Consider the following 25,071-nt stretch of genomic DNA (forward strand, 5'->3'; position numbering starts at 1 on the left):
CGAAAATATCCATATTGCAAGGGTTTTAAAGGAATATAAAAAACCGGAAGTCGCCATCTTGGATTTAAGAATCACCTCAAACATTGTTCTCTGACATCTACTCATCAATTCCGTTCCGAAAATATCCATATTGCAAGGGTTTTCAAGGAATATCAACAAACCGGAAGTCGCCATCTTGGATTGCAGAACCACTTCAAACATCTTTTTCCGACATCTACTCATCAATTCCGTTCCGAAAATACCCATATTGTTAGGGGTTTTAGGCAATCTCAATAAACCGGAAGCCGCCATCTTGGATTTTGAAACGAGCCCAAACATCATTTTCTTGTACTTACTCTTCACATCCGTTCCGAAAATAAACATATGATGCGCGGTTTCCACAATAATCACACAAAACTTTTTTTACGAACCAAATCCCAAATAACGTAAACTTTTTTTACGAACTACCTCTTTTTACGAACCCCCGTTTAGTTCGTAAATGGAGGTTTCGGTGTATAAGGATGCAAATTAGAAATACATGTAGAAATTCAGTAAGATTTTGAACGCTTAAAGCTCAGCCAATTTTGTATCAGTTGTTAATATCATTTCATTTCTTTTGATTGGAAATATTTAGTTTAGTTTTGAATGTATAAAACCCCGTATTTTCAAATATATGATTGAAATTTTGATTAATAGCGAGAAGTGTCCTATTTTAAGCGAGCTATTAGCTGGGAAGTAATGCTCTTATTGGGCAATTGATGCAAAAGTGATGACATGCTTTGTTAAGTCGTTTTCACCTGAGAAATCTGTAACTATCCCAGGGTAAATTTTAAGTGCTTAATGGTAATAAGATGAACTCGATTAATTATCGAAATCGCAGAATGGTAGTAACAGTAGAGAACTTTACACTTTAAAAATAACTGCATGCATGTAAAACTTGAATACAAGTTTGGTAAAGAGAAGCCTAAATATCGAAATCCGTTACGCTACTATGCATATAGGTATAATTGCATATATTTGGACTATTGATGTAATTCCGTCGGACAAGACAAGACAAACACTGGGTTCGCGAACTTGAAATCCGCATTAAAAACTGCGTGCAATCGTGCATTTAAAAGGTTGATTTGTTCCACATCAATAGCTCGAACAATCCCATGGGGCTGATCCTTGTAGTTTTCCTTGAAAGTGCTCATATTGCAATTTATGGATGATGTGTAGGGAACCTATCTTGAGACAAAATTTCCTTCAACCCAAAAAATGGCGGCTCAAGAAAATCCACTTCAATTTTTCAAAAGCAAGTGGTAATTTCTTCAATCATTTTATTCGAAAATTTAGAAAATTCACCAACGGAAAAAAAATTCTTGAAGAGTTTATCAATTTTCGAATATAGTAATTTACTTGAAAAAATATAGCAGTAAGACTTGCTTATTGGATACACCTTAAAAACATCGAAGCCTACCGCTATGTACTAACTCTTATGGCGATTTCGTTTTTAATTTGCACTACACCGGTGCAGTGCTACACTGAGGCATGAATAAACGAACAAAAATGACGAAAACATAAACAGTAACCATTGACTACAATAAACGATTCCATTGCACAGAGCTACACCAAACTTTTGATGAGTGCTACACCAGTGGTATCGGTGCAGAAAAAGTGTAGCACTGGTGTAGTGCAATTGGTAAAAACGAACGGTTTCAGTGCAGCTTTCGCTACACCAGTGTAGTGCAATTTAAAAACGAAAACGACATTAGTGAAACAACGTTATGTAATAGTTATGTTAGTTCACTTAGTTTGTATCAGTTTTGAAAGCATAATATCTCCTGTCTCGATTCGTGATACAGATAATCATATTTCGCCTACAAAGTTAAACTTTTGTTTGGTTACAACATTACTGAATTTGGAAAGGAGCTATTATTGAGCGTTGTTGTGCAATGTAGCGAACAATAGATATCCCTTAGCACTTGCTTCATGTATCAAACAGAGGTGCGAGAGAGAAAAAATGTCAACGCCTTTACGGATAATCTGCTACCGCACACAAACCAAAATTAATGACTTATTTAATCAGCCAGTGCCCGCCACCTAATTAGCATAATTCAATTAGCTGGCTGCAGCAGTAAATGCACGATGGTTCGGCAAAATTACACGCTCGGTTAGAAGCGGACTGAGAATACCAAGATTGAATCAGTGAAGTGCCGCGGTTTGATCTGGCCCCGGGCTGGTGCGGTGAGCCGCAGCGGCGGGGGTATTTAATAGAAGGACTTCGATCCGACTGGTTGAACCCTGCCGGCCGTCTCGCGATTAAAGACATTGAAGCACAACGGTGCACGGTAGGTAGGTAAATAAAATCGATACGACAGGAACAACCTTCCTCGGCAGGCAACCGGTACATGTATAGATCACAACGCCCGGACCCGGTCTCATTGGACATTGAGACGGACTCTGTGCTGATACGAGGATACGAGGAAATGCAAATTATCACATTACCGTCGCAGAATCCGTGTTCGCCGAGATCCATTGCCCGGTAGGGCGATAAATATTCCTCTACGAGCGATTAATGTGAGATAGAAACACAAAAGCTAATAAAAATTAGCCCCGATCCGAGCGCCTGGCGGGGGTTTCAACTGTCTCCGATCACCACCGACCATGTGTCTCCATTAGCATTCGCACGCGGGCCTTTCCACTTTTGTACATAGAGAGTCCGTCCGGGTGGGAGAGTTTATGCAAATTCCAACCAGCTACGTTCAGATTAATTAGCTTTTATCATTAAGTAATTTTATTGATCGCCTCGGGGTGCGTTTGCAAGCCAGCTCCTGCTGGTATGCGGCGGCGTCGGGCTTCGGTAATTATCCTATTAATAGCCGGTGTATTGATGGCTGCTGCAGAAACATCAGGAAGAAAGTGTTGTGCTTACCCATTCCCTTTCGGGAGGGGTCATTTTTCCTCCCAGGTTTGTGAGGCATCGCGCGCCAAGTATACACGGAAGAAAAATATGAAGGCAAAGCTGTGCTGTATTACATGAATTTATGATTCCGTAGATCCATGACTGGAGGTGATGGTTGTTGAAGTTCCTTGAAATTTATGAGAATTACTGCTTCGAGAACATGATCGCGGTCGGCGCTCGAGTCAGAATTTATGCACAAACTGGGTGATGAATTCGATTAACCCTTCAAAGTTCAGAGGTTGCTGTGGCGGTGGCTGTAATTTATGGATCACAATAATTCATCGTTCAATGCCGCCTTGGATGTTGCGCGAATGTGTAGGCCTTGAAAGGAGCGGTTGGGGCAAAGTTGCTTGTGTTGTAACGCCGAGCAATTTTCAGGCATGAGTAATGATAGTACTGCGAAAGTGGTGATGTGAAATATTTCCGACCGGTTCTAACGTCACATTTGAATACGTTTTGGAAGGAATAATTTTGACATTTCATCAAATGAATATTTGCAAAATTATTCATTCAAACTTCGGCTACAGCATTTTCATTTCCCCCTGCCCAGCAGATTTCAATCAATCTTTCCCGTTTTCATGTAATCGCCTTTCCATTTGTCAACACCGCACCGATAGCTTTCATTTCTCATTTATGTGCAAGCATCACTCGCGAGCGAGGATTATCGGAAACCGCATCGAGCAAGATAAGCTCATGAATAAATCATAAGAACAGTCGACTTTGACTATTTCTCGCTGTCACTGCGACCATTTTTTTTTTGACGGATTTCCCTGGCGTGAAGCGAAAAACACGATTCGAACAACAAACACAGAATGATAGCTTTATGAAACAACCACCAGTTTCGTCGCATAAATCCGCCATCCATTCATCCATCCATCTATCCATTCCTTTCGCCAATTTGTATGTTTTCGACAGACATTCATTCCTGCCGGTCTCCGGAGACAACTGTTATGTCAAGTCAAAAGGAATGCTTTTCTTTCGAAAAACAATCGGTTTACATGCGTCTCCCCGTATGCTCGTATGAATGAGAAACACCGAGACCGACACGGTTTTACTGTATCTGCAGGACAAATGAAACCAATTCACACTGGCATAAATCAGTCCCACGCTGTCGCGTGTGTCGCATCATCCGGCGGATTCCCGAGATTTGCACGTTTGTCGTTTCTTACCGGATAGAACATAGAGCTAAATTGTTCTTCAGACGCCACCGTGGTAGTGTAGAACAATTGGAGTAAGCAGCTCACACCTAGGATCTTTGACGAGCTCAATCAAGGCAGGTTTCCGGGTTTTCCGTCTGCACTGCAACGCCGCAGTTCGTCAACCCATGTAGGGATCTCTTCCCACCGAAAGAGGAGGGAACTATGCTTCCAAGTGTGAAGTAAAGCTTTTCCGAAGAATTAATCTCGCAGCAGCGAGCATCTTGAACAGAAGCGATTAACGAAAACGATCTCCATTGTTAAGTAAGAAATTATGAATATACATAGTAATGAGTGTAGATAATACAAAAGTGATGGATGTTTAATGTTTATTGTATGTACTGTTACTAGCACAACGGTTTAGTGTGACTTTCAATTGCATGGGAAAACGTGATTAATCCACCTAGCAGTGAGATGATACCTTTTTTTTATCAATCCGCATGTGTTTTTTGCATGGATATTCTTCGGTGTTTTAGTTCTCATTCCATTACTTTAATGACCGTCGTTCTAAGCGGCAATTGGAGATTTTAATCACTCATTGCTCTGTAATGGCGAAACTGCAAATCGTATCGAATTTCAATCTAAAAGTGTGACAATCGATTGAACATTCCATGAGATGTCGAAGTAAGTTCCACTTTAGAGTTTTTCGTCATTATTTATGGTACTTCCAGAGCCGGTATTCAGGAGCTAGCATAACCCAAAATGATTCGTATGACCATAAATTAATACGCCAAACAATTTACATCTTCTATATCGGTATGAATTTTAAAAACTCATCATCTGTAATTCCAGAATCGGATAAAATTCACCAATTTTGTATGGGACCATAAGTCCATTAATTTGAATTTTTGTTTTTGAAGTTCGATTTGACCTTTTCGAGAAAATGATTGAGCTTTGTGAAACGATTCGACACTGGAACCGGAATTCTAAAATCGGTGTAACCGAAATCAGTTATATTCATCTGAGGAGTGTGTAGACATCTTTGAGAAATTGTAGTGCGAATTAAATTTTTGGGTACCTTCCAAATCGAAGACAGAATACCGCTTAAACTGTAATAAATTGATTTGGCAATCGACTATCCGAATCTGCCAACCCGATAAACCTGATTAATTTATGTGAAATGGACATTTTTATACTAATCACCCTGTATCTTTTAAACCGGAAGTTCGATCTGACTAAAAAGTAAGCTGTTTTATAGGATTTTAAGACCTCTCATTTGAATCTTAGATGGTTCTTAGATTTCATTTGAATCTTAGATCGGTTCAGTCATCTACGAGAAAAATGAGTTGCATTATTTTAATTTCGTTTCACATATCATCATGTGGTTCCCCATCAGAAGTCCGGTAAAAACGTAAATCAGGAACCTAGTTTGGGAGGATACGACTTTTCATATGAGTGTGAGTTTGTAGAAAACGATTGAGTCATCTCCGAGAAAATTGAGTGAAATTATTTGTCACACATGCATTTGCTGATTTCGGCGAACTGATTCGAATGGTATATGGGAGTTATGTTCTTCCAGCATTTATTACTGTAAGTAGTTTAAATCAAAATAATTATGGAATTCCTTTAACTATAAAATGCTGCCATCATCTAGTTTACATGTCATACTCGAACGATTATGTTGCCAAAAACGAACCGTGCTGAAATCGGTCCGAGGCAAAATGTCATGAAAAAGGATGCTGTACACAGTCTTTTTGGTACTTAGAAATAATTGTATGTAACAGTATAAGAAATCGTGTTTCATTTGGCTCCGAAACAGCGCTTTGTCATCAAACGCGAAAAACTGGAATGGGGAAAAAGGCGTTTACACAAAATTATCGATATCTCCGTTAAAAATTGACGAATTTTGACAATCTATGGCTTGTTGGATAGATATTACCGTGCGGAATCTAAGTCTAAAAACATATTCTGTTCTCAAGGTCAGTTGTGACAGATATTGTCGAAAAACTGCAAATGTTGACATAAAACTTTGTATAACTCAAAAAGTAAACATCCGATCTCATAACCATGCAATAGCGTTCTGGATGACGAGGAGACCTTTCATTTGCGACAAGTCTGATCAAAATCGGTCCAGCTATCTCTGAGATCTCGACCTCTTTGTTGACAACAGAGACCAACACACATACACACACACACGGACAGTAGTTCAGTTTGTCGAGCTGAATCGATTGGTATATAATACTCGGCTCTCCGAGCCTCGGAAAATTTTTCAAAAGTTTGAGTGAATTTATGTCAAAATTTTCAAAGTATCTGTCACAATTGACCTTGAAAACAGAATATGTTTCCAGACTTAGATTCCGCACGGTAATAGCTATCCAACAAGCCACAGATTGTTAAAATCCGTTCATTTTCAACGGAGATATCGACATTTTTGTGTAAGCGACTTTTCCCCCTATTCCAGCAGTAGGAGTTTTGAGCGCTGTATGACAAATCAATTCTTTGGAGCAACGTGAAACACAATTTTTTTATACTTTTACATACAATTGTTTCAAAGTACCAAAAAGACTGTGTACAGCATCCTTTTCATGACATTTTGCCTCGGACCGATTTTAGCACGGTTCGTTTTTGGCAACATAATCGTTCGAATATGCCATATGTAAACCAGATGATGACAGCATTTTAGAGTTGAAGACAATTCCATAATTATATTGATTTAAACTACTTACAGCAATAAATGCTGGAAAAACATAACAATCATATACCATTCGAATCAGTTTGTCGAGATCAGCAAATGCGTGTGTGACAAATAATTTTACTCAATTTTTTTTTTCGGAGATGGCTCAACCGTTTTCTGCAAACTCAGATTCATATGAAAAGTCGTATGCTCCCAACCAAGGCTCCTGAATTACGTTTGGATCCGACATCTGGTTCCGAAACTACAGGATGACATGTGAAACGAAATTAAATTTGTGTAACTCATTTTTCTCGTAAATGGCTGAACCGTTCTAAGATTCAAATGAAGTCTAAGATTTATCTAAGATTCAAATGAAAAGTTTTAAGATTCTATAAAACATCTTGCTTTTCAGTCAGATCCAACTTTCGGTTTCGGAGATACAGGGTGATTAGTATAAAAATGTCTATTTCACATAAATTAATCAGGTTTATCGGGTTTCCAGATTTGGATAATCGATAACCAAATAAACTCACTTCATTTTTAGTTTTATTCAGTTTTCGATTCGGAAGGCACCCAACAATTTAATTCGTACTACGATTTCTCAAAGATGTCCGCACTGATTTTCAAACATTTTGAAACAAATGTAAACTATACAGCAACTCAGCTGAATTTGTCTGACTATTTTCACCTACACTGATTTTCGAATTCTGGTTCCAGTATCGAATCGTTTCTCAAAGCTCAACCGTTTTCTCAAAAAAAGCCAAATAGAATTTCAGAAACAAAAGTTCAAATTAAAATAAACTTATAGTCCCATACAAAATTAATTAATTTTATCCAATTCTGACTTCCGATTCTGGATGATGATTTTTTAAAATCCATAGCGAAATAAAAGATGACAATCCCGAAAAGCTTTAAAGTTGGACTCAAAATAATTGCAATTTATTCGTCATATGACCATACGAATCGGTTTGGGTTATGCTGGTTCCTGAATACCGACTCTGGAAGTACTTTAAATTACCGTCAACTCTAAAGTGGAACTTACTTCGACATATCATGGAATGTTTAATCGATTGTCACACTTTTAGATTCAAATTCGATCCGATTTGCAGATTCGATATTACAGAGTAATGAGTGATTAAAACCTCAAATTGCCGCTTAGAACGACGGACATTAGAATAATGTAATGAAAACTGAAACAACGAAGAATATTTATGACAAAAACACATGCGGATTGATAAAAGAAGGTATCATCTCACTGCTAGGTGGATAAAGCACGTTTTTATATATAAAAAAGGTAAAAAGGTAAAAATGATTAAATTTTTGGTAGAACTTTGGTAAGTTTAGACTGTAGTGTTTACAAATCCTCGCCACAACCTGTCCAGTGGTTATCGAAATAACTTCCAAGCAAAAAGTATTTCAACAGAAAGTAATCCTTTTTTCAAACTACCTATTGTTGTGATAAAACTTCTCTCTTGCCATACAAGCAGTCTCATTGAAACATTCTTGTTGTTCTTGTTGTTCTTGTTGTTCTTGTTGTTCTTGTTGTTCTTGTTGTTGTTGTTGTTGTTGTTGTTGTTGTTGTTGTTGTTGTTGTTGTTGTTGTTGTTGTTGTTGTTGTTGTTGTTGTTGTTGTTGTTGTTGTTGTTGTTGTTGTTGTTGTTGTTGTTGTTGTTCTTGTTGTTCTTGTTGTTCTTGTTGTTCTTGTTGTTCTTGTTGTTCTTGTTGTTCTTGTTGTTCTTGTTGTTCTTGTTGTTCTTGTTGTTCTTGTTGTTCTTGTTGTTCTTGTTGTTCTTGTTGTTCTTGTTGTTCTTGTTGTTCTTGTTGTTCTTGTTGTTCTTGTTGTTCTTGATGTTCTTGTTGTTCTTGTTGTTCTTGTTGTTCTTGTTGTTCTTGTTGTTCTTGTTGTTCTTGTTGTTCTTGTTGTTCTTGTTGTTCTTGTTGTTCTTGTTGTTCTTGTTGTTCTTGTTGTTCTTGTTGTTCTTGTTGTTCTTGTTGTTCTTGTTGTTCTTGTTGTTCTTGTTGTTCTTGTTGTTCTTGTTGTTCTTGTTGTTCTTGTTGTTCTTGTTGTTCTTGTTGTTCTTGTTGTTCTTGTTGTTCTTGTTGTTCTTGTTGTTCTTGTTGTTCTTGTTGTTCTTGTTGTTCTTGTTGTTCTTGTTGTTCTTGTTGTTCTTGTTGTTCTTGTTGTTCTTGTTGTTCTTGTTGTTCTTGTTGTTCTTGTTGTTCTTGTTGTTCTTGTTGTTCTTGTTGTTCTTGTTGTTCTTGTTGTTCTTGTTGTTCTTGTTGTTCTTGTTGTTCTTGTTGTTCTTGTTGTTCTTGTTATTCTTGTTATTCTTGTTGTTCTTGTTGTTCTTGTTGTTCTTGTTGTTCTTGTTGTTCTTGTTGTTCTTGTTGTTCTTGTTGTTCTTGTTGTTCTTGTTGTTCTTGTTGTTCTTGTTGTTCTTGTTGTTCTTGTTGTTCTTGTTGTTCTTGTTGTTCTTGTTGTTTTTGTTGTTCTTGTTGCTCTTGTTGTTCTTGTTGTTCTTGTTGTTCTTGTTGTTCTTGTTGTTCTTGTTGTTCTTGTTATTCTTGTTATTCTTGTTCTTCCTGTTGTGTTCTCTTTTTTATTGTGAGTTATTTATTTGGCTCGTTTGCCGGTGTCTTTACGTAGTTAACCAAAATAATTCATTTTTAAATCTGGATCTGATAGATGATTTGTTAAGCAATAGAATCTCTGATAATCGATTAGTTTCTCGAAAGCATGATTATTTAAGTTTTCTGATCGATTATTCAAACAACTAATCGTTCAGTAATAAAAAAATCACGATTTTGTTTCAATTTAAGCGGGATTATTTTCATAGCAGCGATTTTCATCAGAAAACATTTCGCGTAATGCGAACAATGCAATCAAACAGGAGTTGAATAAATTCAAATTGGTAAATTCTTTTGTGATTTGGATATTATTTCATCTGCTACAGGAAATATTTTGTCGTGAATACGACATACTTTTCTATGGGGCACCTTTTCAAAATTTAACCTGTACAAGAATGGGTAGAACTTAATCGTGTATATCTATCACTGCACTTAGCCCAATAACATTATTTTTTATCCATGCTATTGGAAATATCATCAGCAATTTATGATAAAATGTTCAGTCGTATGAAATATCCATAAATAACTCCAAATTATTGTTTCCTGGAATGTTTGGTTTCAACGAATATTAGATAGAAAAACTCAAGACGCTTGTTTGTCTTTCTCGTGCTAAGACGACTGTTTTGACACAAGGAGCAACATTGCATTTTCCGGTTATCAACTGAGGCTGTGAACCATTTCGCGGTTAATTTCAACTATTGGTGAAAATCTGACACTCGAGCGGATAATTTGATGTTGTCAAAAATAACCCTGCTCGAAAGCATGGTTATTTTTGACAGATCGACGGTTATATTCCGACACTGAAAAAAATCTTGCAATGAAAATTCTAATATTAATTCTTTAGTTGAAATTATTGCCAGTGGAAAATAAACCCAAATAACTTTCCGTCCGTCAAATTTTGAAATGGGCCACAGTTTTAGTTAAATTTAACTACTCGACACAAAATAACCTCTCAAGTGTCAGATTTCAACGAAAAGCTTAAATTAACCGCGAAATGGTTCACAACCTGAGTAGGTATAACACGTTAAAATTGAAAGATTTCATTCATTCGCGATTGACTAATAATATCTGTAAATTATCATAATTCGTACAGTGTCCTACCATATAATTTGTGTGTTTAAAAATGTGTGTCGTCAATTCGTCGTAATTCATTATAGATGCACCGTTACAATTTTGGACGTGAAGAATTTAAACTCGCGTAATCTAGTTATGCCTCTGACATTACCCCCTTGTTAACTCGAATAGCAGCCGTCTCACGCTTTGGCTATATGTATTCGATAGTTTTTGTTAATTGATTTATTACTTTGATTGATTTACGTTAAAAATAATATATCACCAGCTAAACTTAGTAAAAGTTAAGTGATGTGACTAACAAAGTTAAGTCTACTTGTTTAATTGCTTACTTGTTCACTTCTTCCTTGTTAGGCATTTTTTAATATAGAAAGGTTGTGCAATCACTGTGAATCACGACTTTGAAAATATACCATTTGACTCAGTTCGTCGAGTACGCAAACTATCTGTATGTGTATGTGTGTGTATGTAACGTTTTTTATACCAACTTTTCTCGAATATGGCTAAACCGATTTTCACAAAATCAAAAATTTTGTTTGGATCTCACTTCTGGTTCCGTAGTTACGGAGTAAAATGCTCAAAAAAAATGTTTACTAACGTTTCTCAGAGCTTAGATTTAAAGGAATAATCACAATAATAATTCCCAAAATTTTTGAATTTCAATTGCATCTGACTTGCGGTTCCGGAATTAAAGGGAAAAGTGTGTTAAAAATTTTATACCATCACTTCGAGGGGCGAAACAACATAAAAAAAATTCTAAACTGACCTCAAAACTACTCCATTTAATAGTCATTCACAAGAAAACGGCCAAACAAATAGATTTCGGCAATCCCGGTTCCCACTTTTCGATTCCGGAGGCACTGGAAATAGAGGTCATATTTTCTCAAATAGATCTCACTCATTTTTCGCAGCGATGGTTCGACCGATTTTTACAAACTTAGGTTCGAATGAAAGGTCCTGAACTTCATCCTGTTCCGGAATTATAGGGTAAAGTGTGTTTAGATTTGAAAGAACGAATCAGAAAACGTTTAAAAAATTAAATCAGTCTTAAAATAACTCTAATCGGTAGTAATCAGTTGACGACCAACTAAACCGATTCTGGAAATTCTTTCAAGAATCGAAGAAAATTATGTTGAAGATTACCTCAGTTTTATATATGCTAGTTTGATTGATATCATTTACAGAAAGGCATCATTACACTACTAAATGAATTAAAACAGTTTCTTTTTTAAATTCACCTGTTTCACTATTTTCATTCGCTTTACTTGTTTCACTTATTCCTCTTATTTTACTTGTTTCACTTGATAGGCACAAATCTCCAAATATCAAGGGGAACGTGCCATTTGAGCCAATTTGTTCTGATTCCTGATTCACTTATTCCTCTTATTTTACTTGTTTCACTTGATCCATTCGTTTTTGTTGTTTCCCTTAATCCTATTTTTTTTTTCTCTTGTTTTACCTTTTTTTATATATATAGAATTCGCTCAAACTTTCGAAAAAATTTCCGAGGCCCGGAGGGCCGAATGTCATATACCAATCGATTCAGCTCGACGAACTGAGCAAATGTCTCTGTGTGTTTGTGTATGTGTGTGTCTGTATGTGTGTTGTCAACTAAGAGGTCGAGATCTCAGAGATGGCTGGACCGATTTTGATCAAACTAGTCGCAAATGAAAGGTCTCCCCGTCACCCAGAACGCTATTGAATGGTTTTGAGATCGGATGTTTACTTTTTGAGTTATACGAACTTTTATGTCAAAATTTTCAGTTTTTTGACAGTATCTGTAACATTTGACCTTGAAAACAGAATATGTATCCAGACTTAGATTTCGCTCGGTAATACCTATCCAACAAGCCATAGATTGTTAAAATCCGTCCATTTTTAACGGAGATATCGATATTTTTGTGTAAGCCTTATTCCAGTAGAAGGAATTTTGAGCGCTGTATGAAAAAGCAATGCTTGGGAGCAACATGAAACACGATTTTTTATACTGTTACATATAATTGTTTCTAAGTACCAAAAAGACTGTGTACAGCATCCTTTTTTATGACAATTTGCCTCGGACCAATTTTAGCACGGTTCATTTTTGGCAACATAGTCTTTCGAATATGGCATATGTAAACCAGATGATACCAGCATTATCGAGTTGGAAGTAATTCCATAATTATATTGATTTAAACTATTTACAGCAATAAATGCTGGAAGAACATGACTTCCATATACCATACGACTCAGTTCGTCGAGATCAGCAAATGCGTGTGTGACAAATAATTTCACTCAATTTTCTCGGAGATGGTTAAACCGTTTTCTACAAACTCAGATTCATATGAAAAGTCGTATACTCCCAAACAAGGTTCCTGAATTACGTTTGGATCCGACTTCCGATTGCGGAACCACAGAATGATATGTGAAACGAAATTAAAATAATGCAATTAATTTTTCTTGTAGATGGCTGAACCGATCTAAGATTCAAATGAAATCTAAGAATCATCAATGATTCAAATGAGAGGTCTTAAAATCCTATAAAACCTCTTACTTTTTAGTCAGATCCGACTTCTGGTTTAGAAAATGCAGGGTGATTAGTATAAAAATGTCCATTTCACATAAATTAATCAGGTTTATCGGGTTTGCAAATTTGGATAGTCGATTACCAAATAAATTTATTTCAGTTTGAGCGGTATTCGTTTTTGGATTCGGAATGTACCCCCAAATTTTCATTCGCACTACAATTTCTCAAAGATGTCTACACACTGCTCAGGTGAATTTAACTGATTTCGGCTACACCGATTTTAGAATTCCGGTTCCAGTATCGAATCGATTCTCAATCATTTTCTTAAAAAAGACCAAATCGAACTTCAAAAACAAATATTACAGGACTTAAGGTCCCATACAATATTAATGAATTTTATCCGATTCTGGAATTACAGATGATGAGTTTATAAATTTCATGTAAATTGTTTGGCGTAATAATTTATGGCCATTCGAATCATTTTGGGCTATGCTAATTCCTGAATACCGGCTCTGGAAGTACCATAAATTATGACGAAAAACTCTAAAGTGGAACTTACTTCGACATCTCATGGAATGTTCAATCGATTGTCGCACGCTAAGATTGAAATTCGATATGTTTTGCAGTTTCGGCATTACAGGGTAATGAGTGATTAAAATCTCAATTTGCCGTTTAAAACGACGATAATTAAAATAATGTCATGAGAACTAAAACACCTAAGAATATCCATGCAAAAACACATGCGTATTGATAAAAAAAAAAGGTATCATCTCACTGCTAGGTGGATTAATCACGTTTTTATTATATCTCTTGTTTCTCTTGTATCTCTTGTTTCTTTTGTTTCTCTTGTTTCTCTTGTTTCTCTTGTTTCTCTTGTTTCTCTTGTTTCTCTTGTTTCTCTTGTTTCTCTTGTTTCTCTTGTTTCTCTTGTTTCTCTTGTTTCTCTTGTTCCTCTTGTTCCTCTTGTTCCTCTTGTTCCTCTTGTTTCTCTTGTTTCTCTTGTTCCTCTTGTTTCTATTTTTCCTCTTGTTTCTCTTGTTTCTCTTGTTTTCTCTTGTTTCTCTTGTTTCTCTTGTTTCTCTTGTTTCTCTTAATTCTCTTGATTCTCTTGTTTCTCTTGATTCTCTTGTTTCTTTTGTTCCTCTTGTTTATTTTTTGTTTCGCATTTTTTCTCCTGTTTCCCTTGTTCCTCTTTTTTCTCTGGTTTCTCATGCGTCTTTTGTTTTCTTTTTTTCTTGTCTCTCATATTTCCCATGTTTCTCTTATTTCTCGTGTACCTCTTATTTCCCATGATTATCTTATTTCTCTTGTTTCTCTTGTTTGACATGTTTGACTTGTGGACTTGTTGGGCTTGTTGGACTTGTTGGACCTGTTGGACTTGTTGGACCTGTTGGACTTGTTGGACTTGTTGGACTTGTTGGACTTGTTGGACTTGTTGGACTTGTTGGACTTGTTGGACTTGTTGGACTTGTTGGACTTGTTGGACTTGTTGGACTTGTTGGACTTGTTGGACTTGTTGGACTTGTTGGACTTGTTGGACTTGTTGGACTTGTTGGACTTGTTGGATTGTTGATAGATTTGTTGAACTGGCTGAAGATATGAGCCTGTTGGACTCGTTAGGTTTGTTCACTTGATTCTTTGTTGGTGTATTTTCTTATTTGTATGTCTCTAGTTACATGTTCATTTGTTAACTTGTTCACTTGTTCACTTGTTCACTTGTTCACTTGTTCAATTGTTTCTTTTGTTCACTTGTTCACTTGTTCACTTGTTCACTTGTTCACTTGTTCACTTGTTCACTTGTTCACTTGTTCACTTGTTCACTTGTTCACTTGTTCACTTGTTCACTTGTTCACTTGTTCACTTGTTCACTTGTTCACTTGTTCACTTGTTCACTTGTTCACTTGTTCACTTGTTCACTTGTTCACTTGTTCACTTGTTCACTTGTTCACTTGTTCACTTGTTCACTTGTTCACTTGTTCACTTGTTCACTTGTTCACTTGTTCACTTGTTCACTTGTTCACTTGTTCACTTGTTCACTTGTTCACTTGTTCACTTGTTCACTTGTTCACTTGTTCACTTGTTCACACACGCAGGGGTTTCATAATAATTTACAAATTTCAAAAGTTTAGTTTCATAGAACAAATTAACCTTTTCATGGAAACATTCAATAAAAGCAAGGTTTTTCTCCAACTGATGCGTTTCAGCAATTCTGAACCGTTGTACCTCTTAATAAACGATTCACTTGCAGTGAAAACAAACATAGAAGAAAAAAAGATCATTTATGATATCAAAGCATGGAAGATTCATATGTCGCTTACATCTAGCATGTTGAAACTTCAATCATGGAATTAAATTGTCATTCGTGTTAATATGAGAACGATGTTTGATAGGAAATTATATTACAGATATATGTTTTCACTATGAAAGTGCCAATTAGATTAATTAGCAATCGCAGCTATGGCATCGGATTGGAGGTGGTTTAGAGTATCAGCAAGCCAGCTGTCATTAGCTCTTCAGCTCGAAAGGATTCTCAGTGCCAATAGGATAGCAGTATTAGTCATGAAATAATTTACTATCGTCAGCGAAGTCTGCTGAAACAGAAGGCCAAGTTCCGCATCGGAATGTAGTATCGTGACATGACACCGATAGAAATGAATAAGTGATTATAATGTGCTTTCAACTTGATATAATTATTCTAGTAAATCGAAAACCATTTCACAAATTCCGATGAACGAGATTCCAGTTGTCAAAGGAACTGATAGAACAATGTCTCCGCCGAGCCCTGGAAGTTTAATTCTAGTGCGTTGCTGTGCGATTTGCATACACGCATTTCAACCGCTAATCAACCGCATGGCATAACTATTATTAGTTGCTGAGCGCGCCTAAACACTGTGTTTTCAAACTCTAGAAATAATAACCAACCCCTGCTGACCAAACCTATAATCACATCTCGGTCAATAGGATGTGTCTTGTACCGCAATAACACCATACCATAGGTCAATTGATCGGGACCCACCTCTTTGTCTCTATCTCCCTCTCTCCTCCTCGTTCCCACCTTGACCAGCATGGTCTTGACCGGTTGGGTGTGGTATCTCAGCATGCTCATATTGCACAGAAAACAGATCGCCATGGCAGCAGTGGGTCTCATTTGTTGCCAAACTGTCACGATAACTATCCGCCCGTAATTCCGTTACGCGTCAGGCTCGGTCGGAGTCTGCGGTTCGTGTTACCTAGTGAGACCAAGCGACCCTTGCAATCATCAACTTGCGCATTCAGCTGTCGATAATTATCCACATCGCGAGCAAACAACAAGAACCTCGCGTCTGGATCTGCGGTACAATGTACAAATGGTTCAGCACCGCAGGAGTCGTTTCGCTGGTTTGGCTGGACAATCCAAACTGACCATCGATTCCCGCTCCGCTGAACGAATGGCCGCTCTACCTGGTTGGAAAATTCACTATCGATTCCGGAGAAATTGCAATCGGCGATGCCAAACTGGGAAATCTAATGACCACCGACCGAGTGACTTAATTGACAGAACGTTGAGATCGTTAGTGCTTCAATAAACATTATCCTGGTATACCATTTTACTACAAAAGTATCGAACTCACGAAATCGAATCATTTTTCGGCATCACTTAACAAGTGATCCCATATGGCTACGAACTAAATCTTCCATGCGTCAGCTTCATTTGTGATGTACTAACTAGGGTACAATTAGCGATTATTTATTACCTGCAAAGAGAAGAAAAAACGCTTTTAATCTGATGTTTCTTCTTCATTTCTAGCAAATGTATGTGTGGGTAGTCGTAAATCAAATCGACCCATCGAGAACACATCTTGCCATGACAGCCTGTGAAACCTTGAACGAATTTCCACCGCGACTAATGAGACCTGCTATTTACACTGACAATTGAATGTCAAAACTGACACGACCGGTGAGCCGAAGAACGGATGCTATAGTGCTTCCAATCGATCGAGAAGACCAGGGACTACGTTTTCAGTTCAGCGAAAAGATGGATTTCACAGAGATACCCTATTGCGTTCGGTGTCGGTAAAAAAGCGTGGACCAATTCAAATAACATGCAATAAACAATTGTTTATATCAATCGGAATGGTTCATGCCAAATACAAATAATAATACGGAATACTTGGACGAATTTCGGTGGACACATTTTTCACTATGCGGTACATTGTCGAGATACACTGTCATCCTGATAACGTACTTTGATGAATTTTCCAAACAACTAGCACCACTGAAGACCGAAATAAAAATAAATAATGAACAGCGTTTCCATGGAATATGTTTATTATTTCGAAATGCTGCACAGATAAAAATATTTTGTGAATTTACATTTATTTCCATGCACATATTTGGAGCAGGTAATTGAATGGAATGTTAATTGAATGGAATGTTACATTACAAAACTAAGCGATTTGTAAATATACAGCCTTGTTCGATGAAAAGTAAATGCATTTCAATGTAATTTTACATCAATCATGGTTTTTAATCAGATTTTCGTTTCAACTGTTTAATAGTACGATTGGTTTACATGTCGTGTAAGTTTCATCTTTTCTTTCTGTGTGAGGAAATCTGAAGTAAGTAAGAAGTAATATGGCTTTTGGATTTAATTCTTGTTTAAATATGATAGTTTTCCAGATACAAAAAAAAAAATGAAATAACCTATTAATTAATCTGGTTATTATGAAACTCTTAAGGAGGTGGCCAATAAATTCCAATTATCAGCATATTTATCGTAGTTATGGTTCATTTCGGAATACATTTTCTTATTCACATGATTTTTTTTTTTATTCAACAATATAATATATTTTTAGGCACACTGCTTAAGCTCTAAGATGCCAAGGGTATTTTCTAATCTTAATTAACGACTAACTTAAAACTAGAATAGTATCATTAGATTATGTCGTCTTTGATTTTCTAGAATATTCACATGATTTATTAATCGTGGTGTGAAGATCATGGTTCTGTACGGTAAAAATTAAGAATTTTTGTTCGAATACAAACAGAAGCATGGAGCCATGTTCAATTTTTGCCTTACTCATATAGAAAGGTTATGCAATCACTGCGAAATCCGACTTTTGAACCGAGGCCCGGAGGACCGAGTGTCATATACCATTCGACTCAGTTCGTCGAGTATGTGCGTGTGTGTGTATGTAACGTTTTTTGCACTAACTTTTCTTGGAGATGGCTGAACCGATTTTCACAAACTTAGATTCAAATGAAAGGTCTTGTGGTTCCATACAAAATTCCTGAATATCATTTGGACCCGACATCCGGTTCCGGAATTATGGGGTAAAATGTGCAAAAAATTGTGAAAATAAGTGCACTAACTTTTCTCAGAAATGGCTTAACCGATTTTCACAAACTTAGATTCAAATGAAAGGTCTTGAGATCCCATACAAAATTCCTGAATATTATTTGGATCCGACTTCCGGTTCGGGAGTTATGGGGTAAAATGTGCAAATAAAAGAAAATATATGTTCTAACTTTTCTCATAGATGGCGGAACCGATTTTCACAAACTTAGATTCATATGAAAGGTCCTGTGGTCCCATGCGTTATTCCTGAATTTTAAGCGGATACGACTTCCGGATCCGGAAATATAAGGTAAAGTGGGTTAAAAATTGTATACCATCACTGAAAATGGGGGAAAACCTTAAAAAAATTCTAAATCGACCTCAAATGTTTTCCAATTGATAGTTTTTATCAGTAGACGGTCAAACAAATCGATTTCGGTTATTCTTTTAAGAATCGAAGAAAATTATTTTGAAGAATACCACAGTATTATATATGATAGTATGATTGATATGAGAAAGGCATCATTACACCACTAGGTGGATTAAAACAGGTTTTTCTACATTAAATAGAAAGATAACATCCTTTTTACTTCCTCCTGGTTCAATGAAGTCACAACTATCTGGAGGGTCTGATTTAAATATTCTGATTAATATGAGAATTCAACTTCCAATCAAAAGCAGTTCTGGGCGTAGTTCGTTTGATCATCAATTGTTTTTCGCATGTCGTCTGTTCTAGGTATGAGTAACTCAAATAATACGTTGTGTAAAAAATATAATCGGAGCAAAATTTCGCCGAATTTAGTACCTTCAATTTCAAGTCTTTCTAAAGTCGTTTTCACTTGATGTCAAACCTAACGTCATTGAATTAAAAGTCGAGTCTGTTCCGAGTCTTGTATCGGGTTTGCTGGTAGCATAAATCAAATAAACAAATTTGTTCATTTGATTTATGCTGGTAGTCAATCTATGCTTTTGTCAACTAAAATATGTAAGACACAAATTCGTATAAATTCGATCATATTGTGCAAATCCGATGGTAACAATTTTTATTTGTTTCTGATATTCCAAGAAAAACAATTTAATTTCCATGCCTGACTTTTTCCACCATTCAGTAAAACCACCAAATATGTTTCGTGAGCTCATCAAAGTAAAATAAACAATATGGTAGATTTTTTCTCATTTGCTTATTTCAGTTCAGACTCCAAAGTAACGTGTTTTTTTTTGAAATTCGCTACTTTTAAACGAGATCTGGAAGCAGCGAACATAAATCAATCAAATGAATAGACATTTTAATTAGTTTATTAAACAGTTATTTTGTTTATACGATAGCATACCTAGCAATATTTTCTAGCTGAATTTGCTTCCGCAATATTTTTATTGGTAATTTTTCGTTTATTTTGGTCTGATAAACAAGCTAAACTAAACCATGGCAACATAAAATAAAGTTACCAGTAAGATACATTTCTGTTAACTCTGACTTGTCAAGGAATCATAGGAGGAACGTCTAGGCTAGATTGATCATTTTGTGAACCAAACATTGGCGATTCGTTTGTATGGGACCTAGGGGTATTATTATTTGTATTTGGTTCATGCGTTAATTATCAGTTGAAAAATTACTAAACTAAAAGGGTCAACTCCCTTGAGCTATTGATATGGAACAGGCCAGTAAAAATTTCAACTGATCGATATTTTCAATCATACAGTTCAATCAATCATCATACCACTTCATTTCTAATGCGCAATTGCACAAGAGTCTCCCTAGATCAGTGATACGCGAAATGAAGACTGTCCCAGAAAGTATGGACGCAACCAAAAACCGCTGCCATTTTGCAGTGGTTCAGATTCTGTCAATTTTTATGGCTGGATCCTGTTGTTCACACTCTTCTCTAACCACTTGTGCAGTTGTTTATTCGTTTTCGTTTTAGTTTGTTTCGAAATGCGTGCACCTTCAGCAGAACAACAGAACGCGGACTGTCACTGAGAAAGTTAGCAAAAATGGAAGGAGTAAGTTGAAAATCCGTGCGAAATGCAATCAGGAAGTTCGATAAGAATAACACCTTTGAGGATAAACCGAAAACGGGTCGAAAAAAAGGTCATACTAACCTTCATTTGGATATACGTATACTGAAGGCGTTCGAGCAGAAGAAGGCGGTTTCAGTTCGGGATGTGACCAAAAAAAGTGGTCAAATGTTTTTCGTGCTAAAGAACGTTTGAATCTTCGAACCTATAAGAACACAGAAAGAAAAGATGAAACTTACACGACATGTAACCTGATAGTACTATGAAATAGACATCAGTTGAAACGAAAATCTGATTTAAAACCATGATTGATGTAAAATTACATTAAGATTCATTTAGTTTTTCATTGAACAAGACTGTATATTTACAAACCGCTTAGTTTTGTAATGTAACTTTCCATTCAATTGCCTGCTCCAAATATGTGCATGAAAATAAATGTAAAATCACAAAATATTGTTATCTGTGAAGCAGAAACAACCAAAACGTAGTCCGAAACAAGAAGCATCGATCAGGCCGAGGGTTCGAAAGCTGTTCAATACGATTCTTGCTGGAAATTTGAACTGCATAATCATGGACGACGAAACCTACGTGAAACTCGATCACAAATCCCTTCTGGGACCACAATATTGTACGGTGCGAGAAGGGCAAGTGTTAAACTAGTCCGAGACATCGACCGAAGTCGAAAAATTTGGTAAGAAAGCTATGATCTGGCAAGCAATTTGTAGCTGCGGTAAGATTTAGAAACCCTTCATCACCACTGCTTCAATGAACAGCGAAATATACATCAAGGAATGTTTACAAAAACGACTTCATCCCATGATTCGAAGCCACAAGGATCCTGTTGTCTTCTGGCTAGATCTTGCTTCTTGCCACTACTCGAAATCAACGGTAGAATGGTATACTACAAAAAATGTCACTTTCGTCCCAAAAGACATGAATCCACCAAATTGCCCACATCTTCGACCAATTGAGGAATTTTGGACATTAACGAAGGCACATCTTAGGAAACATGTCTCGGCAGCCGAAACCATTCAACAGTTTGAAAAAGATTGGAAAAAAGTGTCAAAACTTGTCGTCAAGATGTCTGTACGGAATTTAATGAGGAACATTCGCAAGAAGGTGCGCCAGCTAGTCTACTATGGCTAAGTAGCAAATGTTGAGAATAATATTCTGTTGTTGTAGTCTAATATTATCAGTATATCGAATAAAATTTGAATATCTAACACTTGTGAATTATTTACAGCGAAATCAAAGTGCGTCCATACTTTCTGGGACAGTCTTTATATTTCCGATAATATGGGAAAAAATCATATTGCTGCGATAAATACAAGAGATTTTCGCAGTTAAGTTCTACCCCTTCTTGTACAGGGCAAATTCGGAAGAGGCGCCCCGAAGTAGAATAACAGTTTGGCTGAAAAGTTCGTATCGTTTAATAGAAACACACATTTTTTTGCCAAAATTCGTTTTTATTATTCAACATAATTGCCATCAGAGACAATACAGCGATTATAGCGATCTTCCAACTTTTCGATACCATTTTTGTAGTACGATTTGTCCTTTGCCTCAAAATAGGCCTCAGTTTCAGCGATTACCTCTTCATTGCTGCTAAATTTTTTACCAGCGAGAATTCTTTTGAGGTCTGAGAATAGGAAAAAGTCACTGGGGGCCAAATCTGGAGAATACGGTGGATGAGGGAGCAATTCGAAGCCCAATTCGTTCAATTTCAGCATGGTTTTCATCGACTTGTGACACGGTGCATTGTCTTGATGAAACAAAACTTTTTTCTTCTTCAAATGAGGCCGTTTTTTAGAAATTTCGTCCTTCAAACGCTCTAATAACGCTATATAACAGTCACTGTTGATGGTTTTTCCCTTTTCAAGGTAATCGATGAAAATTATACCATTCGAATCCCAAAATACAGACGCCATAACCTTACCGGACGATTGTTGAATCTTTCCACGCTTTGGGTTCGGTTCATCGCGTTCACTCAGCTGACTGTCGATAGGACTCCGGAGTGAAGTGATGGAGCCATGTTTCGTCCATTGTTATATATCGACGAAAAAAATCGGTTTTATTTCGATATAACAGCTCCAAACACTGCTCAGAATCATCAATTCGTTGTTGTTTTTGATTGATTGTGAGCTCACGCGGCACCCATTTTGCACAAAGCTTTCTCATATCCAAATATTCGTGGATAATATGTCCAACACGTTCCTTTGATATCTTTAGGGTGTCAGCTATCTCGATCAACTTCACTTTACGGTCATTGAAAATCATTTTGTGGATTTTTTTCACGTTTTCATCGGTAACAGCCTCTTTTGGACGTCCACTGCGTTCATCGTCTTCGGTGCTCATATGACCAGTACGAAATTTTGCAAACCACTTACGAATTGTTGCTTCGCCCGGTGCAGAGTCTGGATAACACTCATCAAGCCATTTTTTGGTATCGGCGGCACTTTTTTTCATCAAAAAGTAGAGTTTCATCAACACACGAAATTCTTTTTTTTCCATTTTTTCACAATAACAAAAGTAGCTTCACTCAAAATGCAATATCTCACAAACTAATAATCAGACAGCTGTCAAATTTATACACGTATCTTTTGAAGGTTGGTACTAACTGAAAATGGTATAGATTTAATTCTAGTGGCGCCCTCTTATAGAAACGATACGAACTTTTCAGCCGATCTGTTAAGTTAAATTTGAAATTTAAAAAAATTTTCTACCAAATAAAAATAAATTAATCATTTCATAATTTGGCATGTGTTTTGTTTAAATTTGAAATCAACAAATTCTTAATAAACATCCTTTACATCACAATCAATCAAATGATGGTGTCCACACCATAAAAAAGATACACCTAAAATATCTGTGCTCTTGCTTCAAAGATTCATGATTGACAATTCCGAAAATCACTTGAAAATTCATCCTTAGTCCATACCCGTTCTACTAGGGCATTCAAAGAGTATCAGTCAGTCTTTAAAAAGCATCTTTGAAAGTAGAAAGTTCTTGGTTTCGTTTGTGTATATATTTGTTAAATTTTTTGGAACGATGATTTTTGCTATTACCCTACAAAATATTATTTTTTTTTAACAAACAACGACATTGTTAGGTCACCCAATCACAATCACAATCTACAATGTGTCTGCTGAGTAATTCCAGTAATGTGTAGTAGATCATCACACTTCACACACACCGATTAAAATGGAACTTTGCACACGTCTTCAATATGACAAACAATATATTTTTCACGAATGAAAAGACCAATCCGACTGAAGAGTAACGAACACTTATTCAAGCAAGGATGGCTTTTATCGTATCAAAGAACGTTCTCTGGCAACTCTTCAACGATTGAATCAGTGCCATCAAAGAGAGTTGGAAATCATCCCAACAACAAAAACCCGGCATGGCTCATTTAACATAGAATCGACACCAGTGCGAGAGCGAATTTCTCTCGATGACATTTCTGAGAATCAAAGGTTAGCACGCTGCTGTGAGGATCTTCTCTGAAGCAACAAACGGTCGCTTATTCTCGTTTCGCGATCCGATTCTATACAGGCAGTGGATAATTGCGATAGAATCATTTTACTATTGCCGCTTATTCTAACTATGTGCATATAACTTTTGTATAAGTTGTGTTTATGAAAATGTCTGTGAATGCTCCACAGAAGGGTTTTGAAATACTGCAACCTAGTATGAGAATCATCAAGTTGAATCATCGACTCGATTTTCTGCGATAATTGTCAACTTGCGATTCTCTCTTGGGAAATTCCACACAGCAACAATCATTATCAGACTGTAATTTTTTTTAAGGGCCGTGAAATACTCAGAGTATGAAGTGGAGCGAAGGAATGTAGAAAAATTCTCTCGCGGTTCATGCATTGAGAGACTCGAGTTCTTGTAGCATCTTCTACCGGATTGAAAATGTTGTATACAATATAGATAGAAATATAGCAGCTTCTGTCAAATTTTCGGCAATCACCAACACTGTATTCAAGAATTAGATAATTGCTTTTATGCATGAATGCGCTGGTGGAAATCCTGTAACTGTAGCGGTAACTTCTTCATTTTTAAAAAGGCACGGATTGGATAGCCATTAATCTGTAGGTTTTAATAACAGCTTGAAAATAAAAATTATCCAGTAAAATTAAAACCCTGATTTTTTTTTATTAAACTTTTTCGGATTATTTTGTAATTATTGAGAAAAAAAATCAAAAAAAAATTTCAGTGAATATATTGTTTAGAGTGCCCAATCCATTCCCTACACCTTTTTCCTGAACGCCATTTTTGTACAATTAACAGTTTCCGAGTTACAATGGTTTGGAAAAAGGCAATTCTTGTGAAATGCAAAAATACATACGCCCTTTTTAAAAATCAGTTGTGAATCGGATTGGCATCTCCATCGGTTCAAAACTTATGGTTTGCCATACTGAAGCCGTGTGCAAAGTTTCATCCAAATCGGAGAAGGTCGATTCTGATTTTGTCATTTTTTCGTCTACTCATTCCTGGAATTGCTCTTTAGAAATGTATTAGAATTGTTGGAAAAACCAACTATCGAATGGAGCCTAGGAGACCCATAGTGTTATATACCATTCGACTCAGCTCGACGAGATCGGAAAACGTCTGTGTGTGTGCACTTTTCGAAGATATTTTTACCGCTCAATTTTCTCAGAGATGGCTGATCCGTTTTTAACAAACTTAGGCTCGGAAAGCTACTATCGGGCCATTGATTAGGTTCGAAGATTAAATGGCTGTGACTTCTGGTTCCGGAGATATGATGGTATAAGTGACGTAATCGACGAA

The 25,071-nt window shown here is 36.5% G+C and overlaps 2 protein-coding genes across 5 annotated transcripts in view; both read right to left on the reverse strand.

Annotated features, from left to right (window-relative positions):
• LOC131436275 (mucin-2) overlaps positions 1-25,071 on the reverse strand; it is a 486,638-nt gene that overhangs the window by 237,778 nt on the left and 223,789 nt on the right. The gene's annotated exons all lie outside the window — the stretch shown is intronic.
• LOC131433791 (UPF0746 protein DDB_G0281095-like) lies at positions 8,303-16,044 on the reverse strand (the record flags this gene model as incomplete). Its single annotated transcript, XM_058600388.1, has 2 exons — positions 15,861-16,044; positions 8,303-8,688 (listed from the first exon to the last, which is right to left on the reverse strand). Coding segments are annotated over exons 1-2 (570 nt in total), but the record flags the coding sequence as incomplete, so codon positions are not given.

The sequence above is a fragment of the Malaya genurostris genome, chromosome 3 (genome assembly GCF_030247185.1).
Source record: "Malaya genurostris strain Urasoe2022 chromosome 3, Malgen_1.1, whole genome shotgun sequence".
Lineage (NCBI taxonomy): Eukaryota > Metazoa > Arthropoda > Insecta > Diptera > Culicidae > Malaya > Malaya genurostris.